Here is a 16,620-nt window from a genome sequence, read left to right as displayed (position 1 = left end):
ACTATCTTTCACTACCTAAGGTTTATAACATAGGAAAAATAAAACTAAACTTTTGTTCCTTTGTGGTTGCTCCTATTTTAGAAGTCATTCATATACAGCCATGGGCAAGAGCAGGTATCTCTGCTCTTGGACAACACTGAGATTTTGAAATACGCAGGATTTTGAGACAAGACAATCAAGAGCAGGACTCCATGGAGCTGGGAACTGCAGAGATACTTCTCATTTCTATAGTTTGGAGAGAGAAGTGAGAGGCAGATGGAAAGAGTAAAACACATAGTCAAAGCAAAAAATGCTGGTACCATCACGATGGTATCAAAATATTCTGTCATTCCTTTGGTGAGGATCAGAGAAAGGACAGGAGACAGAAGTGAAACAAAGAAGACAAGGCAGTAGAGAAGATGCAGGCTAGGAAGCAGGGGATGGACTGAAGAGACTGCCTGGGCAGAGGGAGAGGCCTGGCACACACTGCTGGGATGTACAGGTCAGAGAAGAATTGGTTGAAACTGGGAGAAGTCCTCCAATGTCCAGAGGTCCTCACCTTGGCCACCTTATGGCTACTCCCATGAGTTAGTATTGTTGTGCCTTTCCCCAGAGCCCTGGAAGGACGGAGGCTGTCTGCACCTGACAGTATGAAACACGCCTGTTCAGAAATTGTACACATTTACTTGACTTCCTGAGTTTCAGAGCCAGTCCTGTGAGTACATGTGTCAGAAAACACTAATTCCGACTTGCAGCATTTTTTCTGACTATGGCCTGAAATCAGGTGTCTTTAGACCGATTAAGCAAAGACAAACAGCGGTTACATTTTAATTGGTCTAACTGGTTACATTTTAATTGAAGCATTTAACAAGTTGGTTAATTGTTACTGAATTAAAACACCTTCAACTGAAAAAATATATGACACTTGTTCAGGACAATTTTCTTATCATGTGAAGTGTTAGGCAAAAATACATCTTGAAAAGTGATCCTCAGAGACTCATAGTTCATATTCTTGTTTACAAGTCAAATCACCGTGCACTGTTGGATTGATTAATAACCATCAACACCAGAGAAAAATAGTTACTGCTGCTGTCCTCAGACAATGCTGCTCTGCACAAGCCACCTCTCGCTTCCAACCCAGCTGGGGTTGGGATTCTTCCAGACACTGAAGACATGCAGCATCCTAGCCTGGGGAACTGCCAAGTGCAGCCACTCACCGGGAGAAGGAATTTCCCCCTAAGCTGTTTGAATAACTTGTAAAAGCCTTTTAACAGAACCATCTTGGAGACTGCTAGATAAAGAGGCCCTTTGAGAATTATGGATAAAAGTAAAGATGTTATTTATTTATTTTACAGTCAGGATTTAAAACTGACATTCAACTTTCCTAGCATCTACCATGTATTATGGGGACACAGACTTGAACTTTCAGGCAATGACCATTACTCTTAAAGTGTCAACTGATCCCATAATTCAAGAGTGGAATGCATAGGCTTAGTCAGGCTTGGTCAAGTCAGGCTTCAGAAGGCTTTGCTGTATTGAGGGTCAAAGTAGCAGTTGGGAACTTTTCCTTTAAATGTGATGATAACTGATTACCCAACCTATGACTTGGGGAGTCCAAGCCAGTCCACTCTAGTTTGCACCAGTCCCTGGACTTTGTCTTCCATCAGTGCCTTTTTTATTTTCCTTTACTCATCTCCTGCAGCTCTTATTGTCTGTCAGCTGCTGCTGGAGCTTCTCTTCCCTAGTGACCTGGCATGAATGCACAGCTTGCCAAAATTATCCGCAGTTTCATCAGTAACAAAGACAATAATGACAAACCAAATAGCAAGAACTTCATGACAAACCAAAGGGAGTGTAAAGACTGAGAAAGAATGAAATGACGTGTTGAAATATTATCTCAGGCTCTTCTTTCTCTATATATAGAGTGACTTTTTCCAAAGTAACCAAAGAAAGCATCAGGAAAGACCTAGTCTGCAAGCAGAGATGACTACCTTTTTGCATGCAAGTTGGTATATGTTTATCTTTTTTTTTCCCCAAATAGAATTTTTGCAGTACATATTTTTTCCTTTCTGCTATTCTAAAAGACCTGTTGCATAAATTAAGTACATATAAAAAAAAAATAAATCTGAATCAGATGTGGTTAAAATAATAGTATGAGGTCATATCTGAAAGATATCAAATATCTTGCAGGGAATTGTTTTTTAAAAGCAAAGAAAACTGGATTTAAGAGCACATTTGTATTTAATGTCTGATACATAACAGGTGAAGACAAACCAAGGGAGTTCAGAACACAGCAACAAAAAAAAGCTACATGATTTGATAGATGGAGGAGGGCTGGAAGACTGAAGAAGTCCTCCACAATAAAAGAGTTATGAATAACAAAGTATCTGAAAGATGTAAACACCAAAGGATGGAAAACAATCCTTTCCAGTCAAGGAAGTATAGGAATGGATGCCCAGAAAAGATAAAACAAAAATGTTTTTAAAAAGCAATTTTAGGAAGAATATTAAGTTTAAAAAATCTTCCTGAATTTAAAATTTATTAGACTGGAAAAGTCACCCAAGAGATGCAACAGAAAAATCAAGCAGTGGTGTTATAGTACAGAAAGGGGATGAGAGTAAGAGACTTGCTGCAGGTGCGATATAAAATTTCCACTTAGAATAGGGCTTACTGATTTTCTTGCTGATGGGGAGTTTCATGCTGATGTGTGGCATTTTTTGTAGCACGAAGGATAGTAGGGATGTCTAGTAGGAGAGACTGTGAATCTCATTTCTTCCTAGTGCTTTGACAAACAGGAGATTGTTGTCATGTCATATATGAATGTGCCAAATACCAAATTTATTTAGAGCTGACTCCTTTGAAGCCAATGATGTTGCAACATGGATAAATTTGATGCCCATTCAAGCAATGGCATTCATCTGATTAGAAATCAGCTTGTAAATGTTTGGCAGTCATTGTTCAGCATTGCCTTTGAATATGATCTGTTCTAGAGAGAGAAGTGCATCATCATGCCATCATTTCTGGACAGACAATCACTAGGACACTCAGTAACAGAGAGCAGTGGGAGTGGGAGGGATGGGGTATGCATGTATCGCAGTACCATATTATGGGAGTATTCTTAAGCCTCCTATCAGATAAAGTTCTAAGAAAGGGTGAATAAACTATGAAACCAGGTATGCCCTTCAATCCCCAAATGTTTATCTAGTCTCAGCCAAGTCACTGAGCAAAATATTCATTTAGGTGACATAACAAGTGGGAAAGGAAGAGGAGGAGAAAGGACAAACAGATGGAAATCGTGCACATAATGCTTGCACATTGCACCATGCTCCCGCAACTAATTACCCTATGATAGTGCAGATTAAGACGGCCAAAGCTGAAGACAGAAGCACTGAAGTGTGTAACTGGGTTCTGGGAGACAGCTACAAGCTTTGTCTCTCCTCAAATTTCTCACTGTCCTGTCCTTTAATAGCTGTGGTCTTCTATTGCACTCTGCGCTGACTCCTTGGTCTCGGAGGAGGCAGGTGCGTGGCATTGCTCAAGCTGTTAGAGTTCCTGGAGGTAAAACAGGACAGCTGGGGGCATGTCTGAATAGCTGTACCAGCTTTGTTTGCTGTTTTTATTTCCTGCCAGAAAATGAGCTACAATCTCTTCCTCCTGGCTTTTGTACTGGGCATTGGCGGAGCTTTCCAGTATGGGTTGCAGGTCTCCATTATCAATTCTCCTGCTGAGGTAAGCATGGACAGCTCAAAAAACTGAGCTACCAGCATGGATTTCAATGTTCTCATGCATTCCTGCCTCTGTATGCAACCACTAACTTTTTCACTTCTGCTCTCAAAACTAGACTTATTGCAATTTCTTGGTTCCAAGAGTCGCTGCTATTGCTCTTGTGTTTCATGGGGGTTTAACTTCTGTCTGGTGTGACAGAACTGGGAAAGGGGAGGAAGAGTGATATCTATGAAGTCAGCCATTTTCCCCGTACTGAGTTGGATTGCTCACAGGACATTCTCCTCTTTCCAATGCTCCGGGAGTCCTTTGTACCATGTGCTTGGCCACACACTCTAGGTCTAAGTGACTGTAAGGTGAAATAGGACAGGGAAGGACTGTAGCTCTAGAGCTGAGGTCAGCACTGATACCTGCAGCTGGAAAAGGAAAATTAGAGGAGGCGTTTGTCATCCTGAATGGTGCCAAGGACATTAGGCTCATACTATTACCACATTGGGAAGCCTCATCAAGAACGAGGGTGCCATGGAGGTTATGAACAGTAGGTCAGAGAGATCTACAATGGGCCACATCAAGGGACAAATCCTGATCTCACTGAAGTCAGCTGAAGTCAAATCTGGATTTCACCCAAGGCATCAGACAGGATGCAGCAGGTGAACAAGAGAGACAGACAGACAAGCGGGAATGGCAGGGAAGATTGGGTAGCAAAACAATCAGGGTTTAGCACATAAACAGAGGACCAACCTGCCACTCTCTTAGTGGCACTCACAGTTGATATTTAATATTGATATATTTATTCATTGATTTATTCATTGCACCTTGTTGCTAAAACATTAACTCCAGGGATGTTAGTGGCAAAATTCCCTTTGATTTCACTGGGGCTAAGATTTCAACCAAGGTGTTGATAGAAATGTATCAAAAAGACCAGTAAGTAGGTAAGAGAAATAAAAAAGAGGTGCAATTATGCAAAAACATGTTGACTGAGTCCATTGGTTTCTGTTTTTCTTTTAAAGTACATCAAAAGTTTCATCCGTGAGACCTGGCTGAAGAGATACGGCTCTTCTCCCAGTGAAGAAATGATTACTTTGATGTGGTCCTTTGTTGTGTCCATTTACAGCATCGGTGGGCTTCTGGGGTCCTCGTCTGCTGGATACTTGTCTATTAGATTTGGAAGGTAGGAATAATGATTACATTAGTCTTTCTGTTTACACCCACAACTGCAAAAAAGAAGTGACTGTGTCTTTGGAGAAACACTGCTTGTAAAGTGGCACTGTAGGCAGCCCAGGGCTGCCTCAGATGAAGGATCAGTTCAGTGAAGAAACAGAATGGAAAAATCTGCCAATGATCACAAAGAAAATCATACCCTCTCCCTTAAAAATTCCAAAGCAAATCCAGTCCAGCGAAATCACATGAGGAGTGCATGCATTTTAAAGTGAATTTCACAGACAACCACTCACAAAGCTTGTTCTTCAGTGTAGATATTGGCTCTACTAGAGGCATCAAAAGCTTCAACTAGCTTATCAGTCCATGACAAAGTTTTCCCATTCCCATTTCCCATTTACTTCACTGCAGCTGATCTCAGAAGCTGGCACAGAGTCTTTAACCATGGTACAATTCATGCCACTTCTGTCAGGCTGTGAATGACACATGGACAATATTTATGCTCACGTTAATTTAAATGAATCCCAGGAAGAAGGCCATGCTGTTCGCCAATATCCCTGCTCTGCTGAGTGCAACTCTGATGGGACTCAGCCGGCTGTGTGGATCCTTTGAGATGATCATCACTGGAAGATTATTTTCTGGAGTGTGTGGAGGTAAATTAATATTCCTACCTATGGTATTAAACAGTTGGGAGAGCAGTGACTGAGGGTCACAAAGATTTACCAGACTGAGTATACAGATTACAAATTTTTACTAAACTCTGCAGAGGGCCTGATTGCTGAATGCATTTTTAACTAAATAAGAAAACACAAAAATAATTAAATTAATCACGTGTGACATCGCCATTTCTCATTCTTTTATCTTTACATCCAATCCATATAAAAAGTACTGCCAACTTGTGAAAAAGCCAAAACATGCAATATTTCAGGGGAGCATGCTCACTCAATAGAAAGCTGACCTCTGTTTTTTCTGTTGCTGCTCATTGTGGCTGATACTGCCTTCCATACTACAGATAAGGGAATGGTTTTCAAGCTGGGCAATTGTAATTTCCAGATGTCTCAGAAGGTTACATTCTGTCAGTGTTTTCAATCCCTGAGCAGTTGGATAAAGATAATACTAACCAGCAAAAAAAATTAAGAGGATAAGTATTAATTAATTCACTGAGCAAATGGAATATATAGCATTTGTTAACTTGTTGGTTTCAAGCACAAAATAAGGCACATCATAGCATCCTGAGTAGACACTGAAATATATAATCTGAGATTAAAGGGAGCAACAGCAATCCTGTATATGTGGCTGTAGGAAACATTGTAAGAGAAGGCCAGCCTGCTGAAGAACAGATTTCCCAGGGGAACATGCTCGCTTAGTGAAATATTTAGCAAAGACGCAAGGCCACAGTACTGGGAACATGCTTCATGTCAGGCAGACACATACTCAGCACAGTTAAAAAAGTATCATCTCAGACCCTAACCCTATATGCTTTGCCCGTAATGATCCCCTCCAAAACACCAGAACTACAGGAGTCTGAATTGCCCTAACAGTTATTTGTCACTGCAGGTTTAGCTCTGAATATCCATCTCATGTATGCTGGGGAATGTGCCCCACGGAAGCTCCGTGGGCTGATTGCCATAACAGCTTCTACTGCCATTGCTGTCGGAAAGTTTGTAGGATTTGCTCTGGGTCTCAGGTAAGGGGGTCTGAGACCTATTTAATTTATTCTGTTATTAAAATATATGCATATGTCAATGCAAGCCTATGGATAGGCAAATCAGCAACTATTTGCAATATGTTTTCCCGGTATTCTAGGCAGCCAAACTGAATTAGCTCAGCCCAAATTCCTGACTTAAGTGAATGGGAAACAGAAATCATACAAAATATTTAATCCTGAAGAACGATGTTGCTTCCTAGCAAAGACAGATCGAAATACAGATAATAAAAACCTTTAACAGATTTCAATGGGTTTGAAGGAAATCCATCTTTTGTAAGAACTGACCTTTACTTTTTATTTTTTTAAAAGAAGCAGGGAATATCAGATCCATCCAAACTTTCTTGAAAATACACACAAACCGGCACACGCACTCATCAAACACACACGCAAAACCAGAAACGTATGGTGGATTCATTCCCCCCAGCACAGGCTCCTTCTGCCTGTCCTGTGCCAAAGATGGTCCGTCCCATTCCCAGGGCATGCGTCATTCTGGCCACAGTATTCTCAAAGCTGCAAGAAACCCAGTGGCTGCTATTTGGGGCAGTCAGTACCAGGCTGATAAGCCGTGGATGCTATCTCAATTGTAACTTGAGACTCTCTGGATCAGAAGCAGAGGGATCCGCCACCGCACGTTCTTTCTTCAGTGCTTGTGCTGGGACACAGTTTGTCCCTGTGGGCCTTCAGGTGTTGCAGGAGGATACAGTTAGCCTTGCTGCACGCACCACTGAGCAACAGGTGGCAACACTGTGTAATTCCTGTGCTGCAGGCAAGAGCACTCTGCTCTCCCCTTCCACCTCCCATTGAGATTTTCATTTTTCTGGGCTGAGAAATGCTGGAGACTCCTGGGTGAAAGCTGCCAGGACACACGCAGCAGGGCCGAGGGACCACCCTGTGTCTGCGTGTGCTCGCATAGCCAGCACACATGGTTGCTCAGCTCGTCTCGCTCTGCTGGTTTTGTTTCAGAGAAGTTCTCGGAGTAGATGCTCTCTGGCCTATTCTCATGGCAGCCAATGCGCTTCCCGCCCTCATTCAGCTTCTCACCCTCCCCTTCTTCCCAGACTCTCCCCGCTACCTGCTCATTGACAAAAAGGACAAGGAGGGGTGCATCAAAGGTAAGGAAATGGGCCACAAAGCATTCATTTTAGCAAAAAGTGGAGAATACAGTAAAGCCCCACATGAGCCTGGAAGAGAGGTACAGCTGGGAAAAAGACTCTTGGTCTTTTGGCTCTGAAACCACCTTCAGCTTTAATGAAAGACAGCCTCTTCTGTTTTGATATTAGCGCTCTTTTGGCACTAATATTTCCCTTACCCTCTGCCAGGATCCTCCAAGGGACGTGATCACACAGAGCTTGTATTTCCATCAATACAGATTCTGCCCTGAACAGTCAGGGTGTGGATGCGGTACCTTCTGGCTCTGTGTAAGAAAGGGATGCTCTTTACTGTTGTGCCACATCCGTAAGCATTCCAGTTCTTCAGTAACCCTAACAGCAACTACTGACATAAACGGAGAAACAGCCATTGTGGGTTTTTAACTATAAAAAGAGAGAACTCTTTGGATATAGACTTATTTTTTAATGTAGGAGTAATTTTTGCCTGTGTGTGTTTTGGTGTGTGCACTAGAACTGCACCTTTAGCAGGAGGGTATTCGGGGAAGGATTGGTAAGAATTTAGGCGTGATTTACACTGAAACACTGTAAGCAGCTATTGGCCAAAGGTGAGGTCATGATTAAGATTTATGGGTAAAAATAGATAGCAATGAACTGGATCTCTGTCTAATCTGAACCCAGATCTCTAGGAAGTTCACACAAGCAATGAGTCTGAAGCTTAAATAAGACACTCTGCAAGGCAGGAAGTAATCCTCTGAATTCATGTCTGTTGTGCTGGTGAGCTTGGACCAGGAGTCATCTTCTCTCTTTCTTTCCTTGCAGCTGTGAAGCAGCTCTGGGGAGATGGTGACCATATGGCCGAAATAGATGACATGATGGCAGAGCAAGAAGCCATCCGTGGGGAGAAGGCTAAGAGTGTTTGTGATCTTTTTCGTGACAAAGCTGTCCGTTGGCAGCTCATCACTCTCTTTCTTGTCTCCTCATGCATGCAGTTAATTGGCGTCAATGTGGTACGTATGCTACTTTTCTCTGCTTTCCAGATTGCTTACAGTTTCTTTGCAAAAAGTAAGCTCTGCAACGAGTAGTAAAATGCTGACTGCAACAGTGACTGTAAGGAGGGAATCCGTTGTTACCGTTTATTATAATCTTTTCCCATGGAAGTTTGGGACCTGGGATTAAGTCAAGAGCTGTGTTTTAGCAAGTGTCATCTGAAGGCACCTCTATGGATTACCATGTTATGATAAGAAAATGGAAAGGGATAAAATAAAATCTCAAATACAGAACAAGTAAAGAACAGCATAACCTCCTCTGGGTCTCTGAACTGCAGAATGCACTGCCCAAAATTGTTCAGCCATTTCAGTACAAACTGAGTCAGGTTTGTAATGTACACTGACAGTGCATTTCCATACTCTAACCTCTTTGGGTTTCTTTCTAAATCCTTTAACTCTGCACTTTCTCAGATTATAGACAATTACAACATCCCAGTAATATATGTGACAGTTACTGATATATACTCTCTAATACACCTTTTCTCTGGAAATATCTCTATCTATGTTTCAGTAGATAGTATTGAGTATTGGAATAGTTATTGTATAAAATGAGCTTATAGTAAAAGCATAAAAGTTTCAAAATCCAGATTATCTTGAGTCACCATACCTGGAGGTATTTAAAAGACGTGTAGATGTGGTGCTTAGGGACATGGTTTAGTGGTGGACTTGGCAGTGCTAGGTTAACGGTTGGACTTGATGATCTTAAAGTTCTTTTCCAACCTAAACGATTCTATGATTCTGTGATTAATTTTGCAAATTCAGAAAGACTTCAAGATTCATAAGACCCCTTTCTACCCCCACTAATGCAGCAGTAACTATACCACGAAGGACCAGTAGAAATTGAGCATATTAACAGTAGAATTTCTTATGCTTTAGGAGTGCTTACATGCGGAAAAATAGTGACTATCAAAATCACTGCAAAGGCTTAAAGATGATGTCGAAAGATAATTTAAACCATTTGCTTAGTATGTACTGTCCACATTTCTGTATGCTCCTCATGCAAAGTACATGAGACACTAAAACATGTGAAAGATGTCAGATAGAATTATAACCTGTAACATAAGACAAAAGCAGTGCTAAAAGTAAGCAAAAAAAAGAAGAAAAAGGCTGTACTTGTTACTGAGTTCAAGAAGAGCTCCTAGTAAAAGCTGTTATGCACAAATAAGCCTCGTGAAAACATTGAGGATTAGTTACTGAAATCAAGACGATTTTCTCTTTTGTTAAGGCCTGATTAGTTATTTTCTGTCAAAAAAGACAGAAGCTAGTGTAAACATGACCACATGGGTACAGCCTTCACACATTTCTATTCTTTCCAGGTTTACTTTTATGCATACAGTGTCTTTATAAAGGCTGGAATCTCCCCTGCTCAAACTCACTATGTCTCCCTGGGAGTTGGGATCACCGAGATCCTCACCACAGTTCTGTGTGTAAGTGGCTCTTCAGCTGAATTTCATTCTGCTGTACTGCATGGTTCATTTCAATCTTTATAATCACTGTAAATGGAGCTTCAGGAATCAAACTTCTGCAACAAATCAACTGTAGTACTCTACACTGATCACACAAAATCATCTCCACACACCCTGCAAACATGGGCATTTATATTCAATTTATGGGAGGACAGGAGAGTCTTTCCCTCAAAATCACGACCCAGCCTGAGCCAGCCTTGGGAGTCCCAGTTCCCCCCTGTAGGAAGGGCAGGTGACAGTCCTGGTGTCCACTTGTCAGTAGGACTCACGGCTGTAGGATTCATGGCAATTAACATTGCAAGCATTTCCACTTTGCTGTCCTCCCTGCCTATCCTTTGACTGCAGAGTGCCACCTCAGGCCTCCTCTGCCTGGGCAATGCTCCCTGCAGCCCTGCACCTCCCCACCTTCCCCCCTCTCCCTACAGCTCCTGGTCCTGCTCAGTCCCCCCAGATGCCTTTACTCACCTTCCCAGAGGAGGTACCATATCCCAGTCCCCGACTCTTCAGAGATCCCCTGCCTGGCTGGTGAAGGCAGCTACCGGAGCAGCTCACCAGTGCCTGCCTTTAAGGTCTGTCCTTTGGAGCTGACAGCATGTCCTCCTGGTTGCAGGGTTTCCTAATTGAGCGTGCGGGGAGGAAGACACTGCTGTGGAAAAGCTACACTGTTATGGCCTTGGCTTTAGGGCTCCTCACAGTCACGCTTTCACTACAGGTAAGACCCCACTTACACATTAGAGCTGTGTCCCATCTTCAGGTTTTATTGTATGGCAGATATCATTACTATTTCCCTTCCCCCAAATCACTTTTTAGTGGGAGTAGAAGTGTTTTGGGGGCTAACCATCATACTAACAGAGGTCTGTTCCCAGCCATGTACATGCAGATTAAAGGCAATAGCTTTATACAACCATGATGACTGCCAAGACTATCTCCTTGTGAAGTTTCTGGAAGTAAAGGAAACAGATGTATGTTTAACATTGACATACTTAGCAGTGATGAATGTTTCTAATGGAGCTGAATAAATAAAATTTTAATTTCTGATTTTATTTGCTTTTCATTTCCTACCATAGGATTCCTTTTCATGGGTACCATACTGCTCTGTTGCACTCATCTTTATTTTCATCATGAGCTTTGGCATTGGGCCAGGTTGGTATTTTCTACTGGAATGGTTTCATATACTCATTCCTTCCTCACTGCAGCCTTTAGGAGAGGTCCCAGGCATAGCTGTTCCACAGTTAGTGTGAATCCCTACTCCTGATTCAGCACAGGAGTAGATGTTCCCCTCCATAATGTGGTAGGAGGTAAAACTTCATTTCATATTGCATTCCTACATGCCTTCCTCCTGAAGAGCCAAGCAGCACCTCAAACACTTCCAGGTCAGTTAAAATCATTAACTTATGTGGCAATATGAAGTGTGAGTTACAGAAGCATCTTGCAAAATTTCTAAACTTCCTTTTTTCTCCAACATTTTTTCCAGCTGGAGTATTATGCCCCTTGCCCACAGAAATATTTATTCAGTCATACAGACCAGCTGCTTATGTTTTTAATGGTGCTACAAACTGGATTCAACTCTTCATCCTTGGACTTTTGTTCCCTTTCATTGTGGTAAGCAAAGTAGGGTGTTTTGTTTCAGTTCAGAGGAGGTTAGACCCTTCCTGAACCCAGAGCATACTGCTCTTTTTCAACACTTCATGCAAAGGACAGAGCACAAACTAATTGCAGTTCTGATGGCCTCTTTCTTTTTAACCAGATATCTAGTGAAAGCGTAGCAAAACCACAAAATGCTGCTAACTCTACACACAGTTAGAGTGTGACACTGGCAAACACAGAAGCGGTGACAGAGGCACCAACACTGTCAGACATCATTTGAATGTCATGAGGGGCTCCCTTCTTTTCCTCCCTTGTCCTGTATGTGTATCTCCTTTGGGGTTAATGTGGAAAATGGGCAGTCCCAGAGATCTCACCCAGTACTAGTAAGTAGCAGGAAACTACAGCCTTTGCAGTTTTGGACTGTGCAAGGAGGGACAGAGCTAACACGCTACATACCTTCCCCAGTCTAGCACTGACTGAGAAGGATGGAGCAGAAAGGAAGAGTAACTGAAGCTCAGCACTTCTCTGAATTGTCAAGCAATGACATTCAATCTCTGCTGAGCATACAACTTTCCTCCATAAAACAGGAAAGGAGAATTAGTTCATCTTACCCCTCAGTGCCATTCCTCAGGTGGCAGCAAGCAGGATTTACATCAACTGAGTCCCTGACTAAGTTTTGTAGTAAATACAAAACCAGAAACTCCATATCATAAGAAATCTAGATACATTTATATGAACACATTTTGTCTCTTTCTTTTCCTATAGGAAGGTCTTGGTAGTTTCTGTTTCATCATTTTCCTGACATACTGTCTGTCCATGGCTATCTTTGTCTTCCTGGTGATGCCAGAGACCAAGGGAAAGACCATGTTGCAGGTCATGGAGGAGTTCAACCACCTGAACTACCGTGGAAAGAAGAGACAGCCAGCCCTACAGCAGAATAACTGCTCAGTGATGACTGTTACTAGACTTTAATAACAAACTCTCCACTCCATATTTTGCTGTTTTATTACCGTAGTGCCCAGAAGCCTCACTTAGCAAGAGAGAATTCATTGCTCCACAAACAGCACAAGTGTGTATTTTAAAAATAATCACCTGCAGTGCAGGGTGCAGGATGAACTTGGTGGTTCTCTCCAACTGCTGAAATATGAGCTGAATTAAATCCTCTGCAGAAAAAAAATTAAACACAGTGTGTAAAGAAATAAGATCTTTGTCAGTCCCTGCAAGTTAGCAGCTGTGTAAACTGAAAACACAGGATCTGCTATTTTTCTCACCAAACCCAGGACTCCACAGTTATTGGAGGAAGTGAGTGTGGAAGGTTCAGATGTACAGCATACTTGTGAAACTGAGAGAAAAAGAAGACAGAGCTTTCACGTTGAAATTATCTGCTCCTATTAACAAGTCAGTGCTGCTGAACTTTCCCAGAGAAGGACCTTCAGTCCAGATGAAAATAAGTGTTTAGCTCTTTAATCTGGTGGAAGAAGAGTACCTTGCCTATCAGTAGACAGAATCGGTATGCACTGTTTCCCCCTCTTACCATTAGACTTGAGAGCCAGTACATGGTATAGGGGCAACTAGGACTTCCTTGAGGAGCTTATGACCACGCTTCTGTGACCTGCAGCATGGTCTTCATCCCTTTTTTTTTTTGGGGGGGGGGGGGGGGGGGCAGGAGGGGGAAGTCATTGCTGTGTCTGAAGAAAAAAGATGTAAAGGAGGCATAAGGTCCTGGTGTAAAGGAGACACTATGCTAGAGAAGCATCCAAGCATAACCTGTCACCTCAAGCCAAACCTCTTGCTTGGTAATCAGGTACATTGCCTAGATTTTGGAGATTCTTCTACTGGGACAAACAGGGATATGTCAGCACTGAAAGAAAGCATGAGCGAAGAAAGCAGAGCTGCAGGAAATCATGAGTGGGCTAATCCACAGTGAGCAGGTTCTCCTTCTTCATTAGCAATGACTATGTAGCATGTCTTCAGCCTGGAGTTATTTCATGTCAGAGAGAAGGAACACTGGGTTTCAATGGGATTGCGTTCCCAAGAGTAACTGGTACTGATGAGACAAAAAAGAGTGGTGCCTCTTCCAGAGAACCCAATCTGTATGTCTGAGAGTTTGCTTCTCTCTCCAGGTCTCTGAATACTCCACATTTTCATTACAAAACAAGGTAAAAAGGGCTTCACTTTTTGTATTCATTGCTGTACAATGTGACACACTCTTGCTCTTCTTCATGCTTTGCAGTTTACTGATAAGGAAATAAAAAAGCAGTGACTAGGAAACCACATCCTACTGATCATGCCTAGATTTGGTTTTCATTGATTGAAGAGTCAGGGACAGAGGAGAGCCCATCTTCTGGGAGTGTGTTGTTGGGGTCAAGGAATATTGTGTCTGTCTTGTTCTGGAAATGAGATCTTCACTACTGACTGTTGCAGATGCTGCACAATAAAATTTGCAAAAGGACTGAATATTGAGCAGCAGTTTCTTTCACAGCCCTAAGGCTCCTGCTATTTTATCTTCACACCGTCCTGTAACAATATTTGTAGCAGTGCCAAGAGATAATACCAAGAGCAGTGGACTTCCCCAACACAGCCATCCTTCCTATGACAATCATCATATTACTAAAAAAACTAGACAGAGTTTATAGTTTCAAGGCTCGAGGTCATGGATTGCACAATACCACAGTAAGAACCAACGTACATTCCTTCTTCTGGTCAAAAGTGCAGGGGAAAAAAAAAAGAAGAAACATTTAAAGTATTTTTAAAAGAAAGGATTAGGTAAGACCTTGATTATTTTAAAAGTCTTTATTCAGTCTGGTCTTTCTCAACCTTACTGGTTCCCAGTGAGGAAGTTTTTAGTGTCATACAATACACTAAAAACTCATTTCCTTATATATGTCTTTCTACAGCTTGATCTTGTCCAGCATGCCTGACTTCTTCCCTTCTTCCCTCCTACTAGTAAATACTGTCTGCAAGAGGGGAAGTGTGGTAAATCATTAACACTGTCATAAACTAGCATGGATTGGGAATAAAGGTTAAAGAAGTACTTGTGAATCTCCAGTGTATCTATTTGATTTCCAGGATCACACAAGTACAACACATAGCATCTTTGAAGACAAAATCCCTCCAAACCAAAGGTATTGGGTGAGCTAAGTACTGGGTCTGGAATAAGCACATTTCTTGTAGTGTTCAAATCCTAGGTGGAAAGACTCATCCTGTCCTCTTCTTTAGGAAAATAAATAATAGCTATACTAGGCATTTAAGTCTTGCTTTTTCCATATTACAGCACTAACAAAAGTGTGAGGCTAGATAGAAATGAGACAGCAGTATGAGTATTCTGGGAGAAACACAGACAACAGGAGGAAGAGGAACAGGGCTCTTCAGGGACTGTTTGATCAACCAGATGTTAAAATCTGGCCACAGACAGAGTGTTTAAAAACCCCTCCAGAAAGACTCAGAGCTGCCATGTGTGTCCTTCCTTCCAGCAGCTAAGCTTCCCATCCTCAGCTCAAAGAAGAAATCCTCCTTTCCGCTCTAGTTCATTCGGGCTCATCTGGTCCCTGCTCATGGCCCCACTCTGAGGTGCCTGAACCCTGCTGTCTAAGTCTAGCAAAATGGTTTGCTGTTAGTCTGGCAGACTTTTGAGAGGGAAAAGAAAAAAAATTTTACTTGCAAGGGACAGTATAGCATGAAAAGGTCTGGCATCAGAGATATGACATTCAAATTTGATACAGGAAACAGAAGAAGTTAAAAGGAAAGATAAAATGAGAGAAACAGCAAAAGAGAGGGGTAATTATTTCAAAAGTAGTTTTTAGTGTGTCCTGACAGAAAACAAGAAGTAACACTGGATTGTTTAAGTATCTCATTAGACCTTTCCACCACAGGAGTTGGGAACAACAAAAGTTTAGAAGAGTTCAAAGAGGATCTCAGTAAATGCGTGGAAGGAGCAAATATAAAGACACCATCCTGACCAACAAAGTCCCGGGGTTGCGCATTACTGGGGCCTGGAAGACACATAGGGAAAGCATCACTGCACGCTTGCTCAGTTCTTAGGCTTTTGCCTACAACTGCTATTTGCAACTGACAGCTCTGGGATACTCTGCTGGACACAGTTCTGGTCTGATCCTAGAAGATAAAGTGGATGGTGGTGGTAAGAGAGGACAGGGGACAGCTGTACAATCTGGCTGCAGTCTTCTCTGTGACAGCAAAATCTTTGGCTGAGGGGAGGGCAGTGGCCAGTGTTGAAGTGACTGGAGATTGAGAGAAGGAATTTGTAAGAAGCAAGAGAAAGCCTAAATAAAGACAGGGATTTTTACAGTAGTAATTGAAGAGAAAGGTAGATTCTGGGTGTTTTAGAAGAGGAAGTGATAACATTTGTGGAGTCTGTGCTTAGAGGGGAAGGAATGAAATACACGACCGCAGCTGATGTGGAGGTGATGAAGATTTCAGGAACGATGAAAATGGAATGGGTGGAAAGAAGAGTACAGCTTGAATTATTTCACTGTACTGATGTGCAACAAGACACCCGGGCAGAGGGTTTGGAGAGAGAGCGTTACTGGGGCATCCAGCAGGAGAAAGGTCAAGGCGTGACTCAGCAAGCTCGCCCTGTGCTGCAGGGCCCACAACCCAGGGGACAGCATGGGGCTGTTGTCAGTCGCTGTAACATGAAAAGCAAACTGTAGGAGGAATGTCAGTGCTTGCACCATGCTCCTGAGCAGAGCTTCTGTTGCCTTCAGAACCGTAACCCCACCTTCCCGCCTCCCCTTTCGGCACTAACCATAGACAGTTAAATCTTTGTAGTATAGAGTGAACTATGTTGTATTCAGTTGTCATGGTTTAACCCCAGCTGGCAACTA

General features: G+C 42.3%; 1 protein-coding gene across 1 annotated transcript; it reads left to right on the top strand.

Annotated features, from left to right (window-relative positions):
* Nucleotides 1–2,858: 2,858 nt before the first annotated feature.
* Nucleotides 2,859–12,748, top strand: LOC127022993 (solute carrier family 2, facilitated glucose transporter member 11-like). The gene is made up of 12 exons (XM_050906883.1): nucleotides 2,859–2,915; nucleotides 3,610–3,708; nucleotides 4,713–4,873; nucleotides 5,389–5,513; nucleotides 6,418–6,547; nucleotides 7,532–7,680; nucleotides 8,497–8,684; nucleotides 10,040–10,150; nucleotides 10,800–10,901; nucleotides 11,257–11,332; nucleotides 11,664–11,791; nucleotides 12,542–12,748. Exons 1-12 carry the CDS (start codon nucleotides 2,859–2,861, stop codon nucleotides 12,746–12,748), a joined length of 1,533 nt encoding a protein of 510 aa, XP_050762840.1.
* The last annotated feature ends 3,872 nt before the right edge of the window (nucleotides 12,749–16,620 follow it).

Source organism: Gymnogyps californianus, chromosome 16 (genome assembly GCF_018139145.2).
Source record: "Gymnogyps californianus isolate 813 chromosome 16, ASM1813914v2, whole genome shotgun sequence".
Taxonomy (NCBI): Eukaryota; Metazoa; Chordata; class Aves; order Accipitriformes; family Cathartidae; genus Gymnogyps; species Gymnogyps californianus.
Note: the sequence above shows the minus strand (reverse complement) of the source record. Positions and strands in the feature narration are given on the sequence as shown.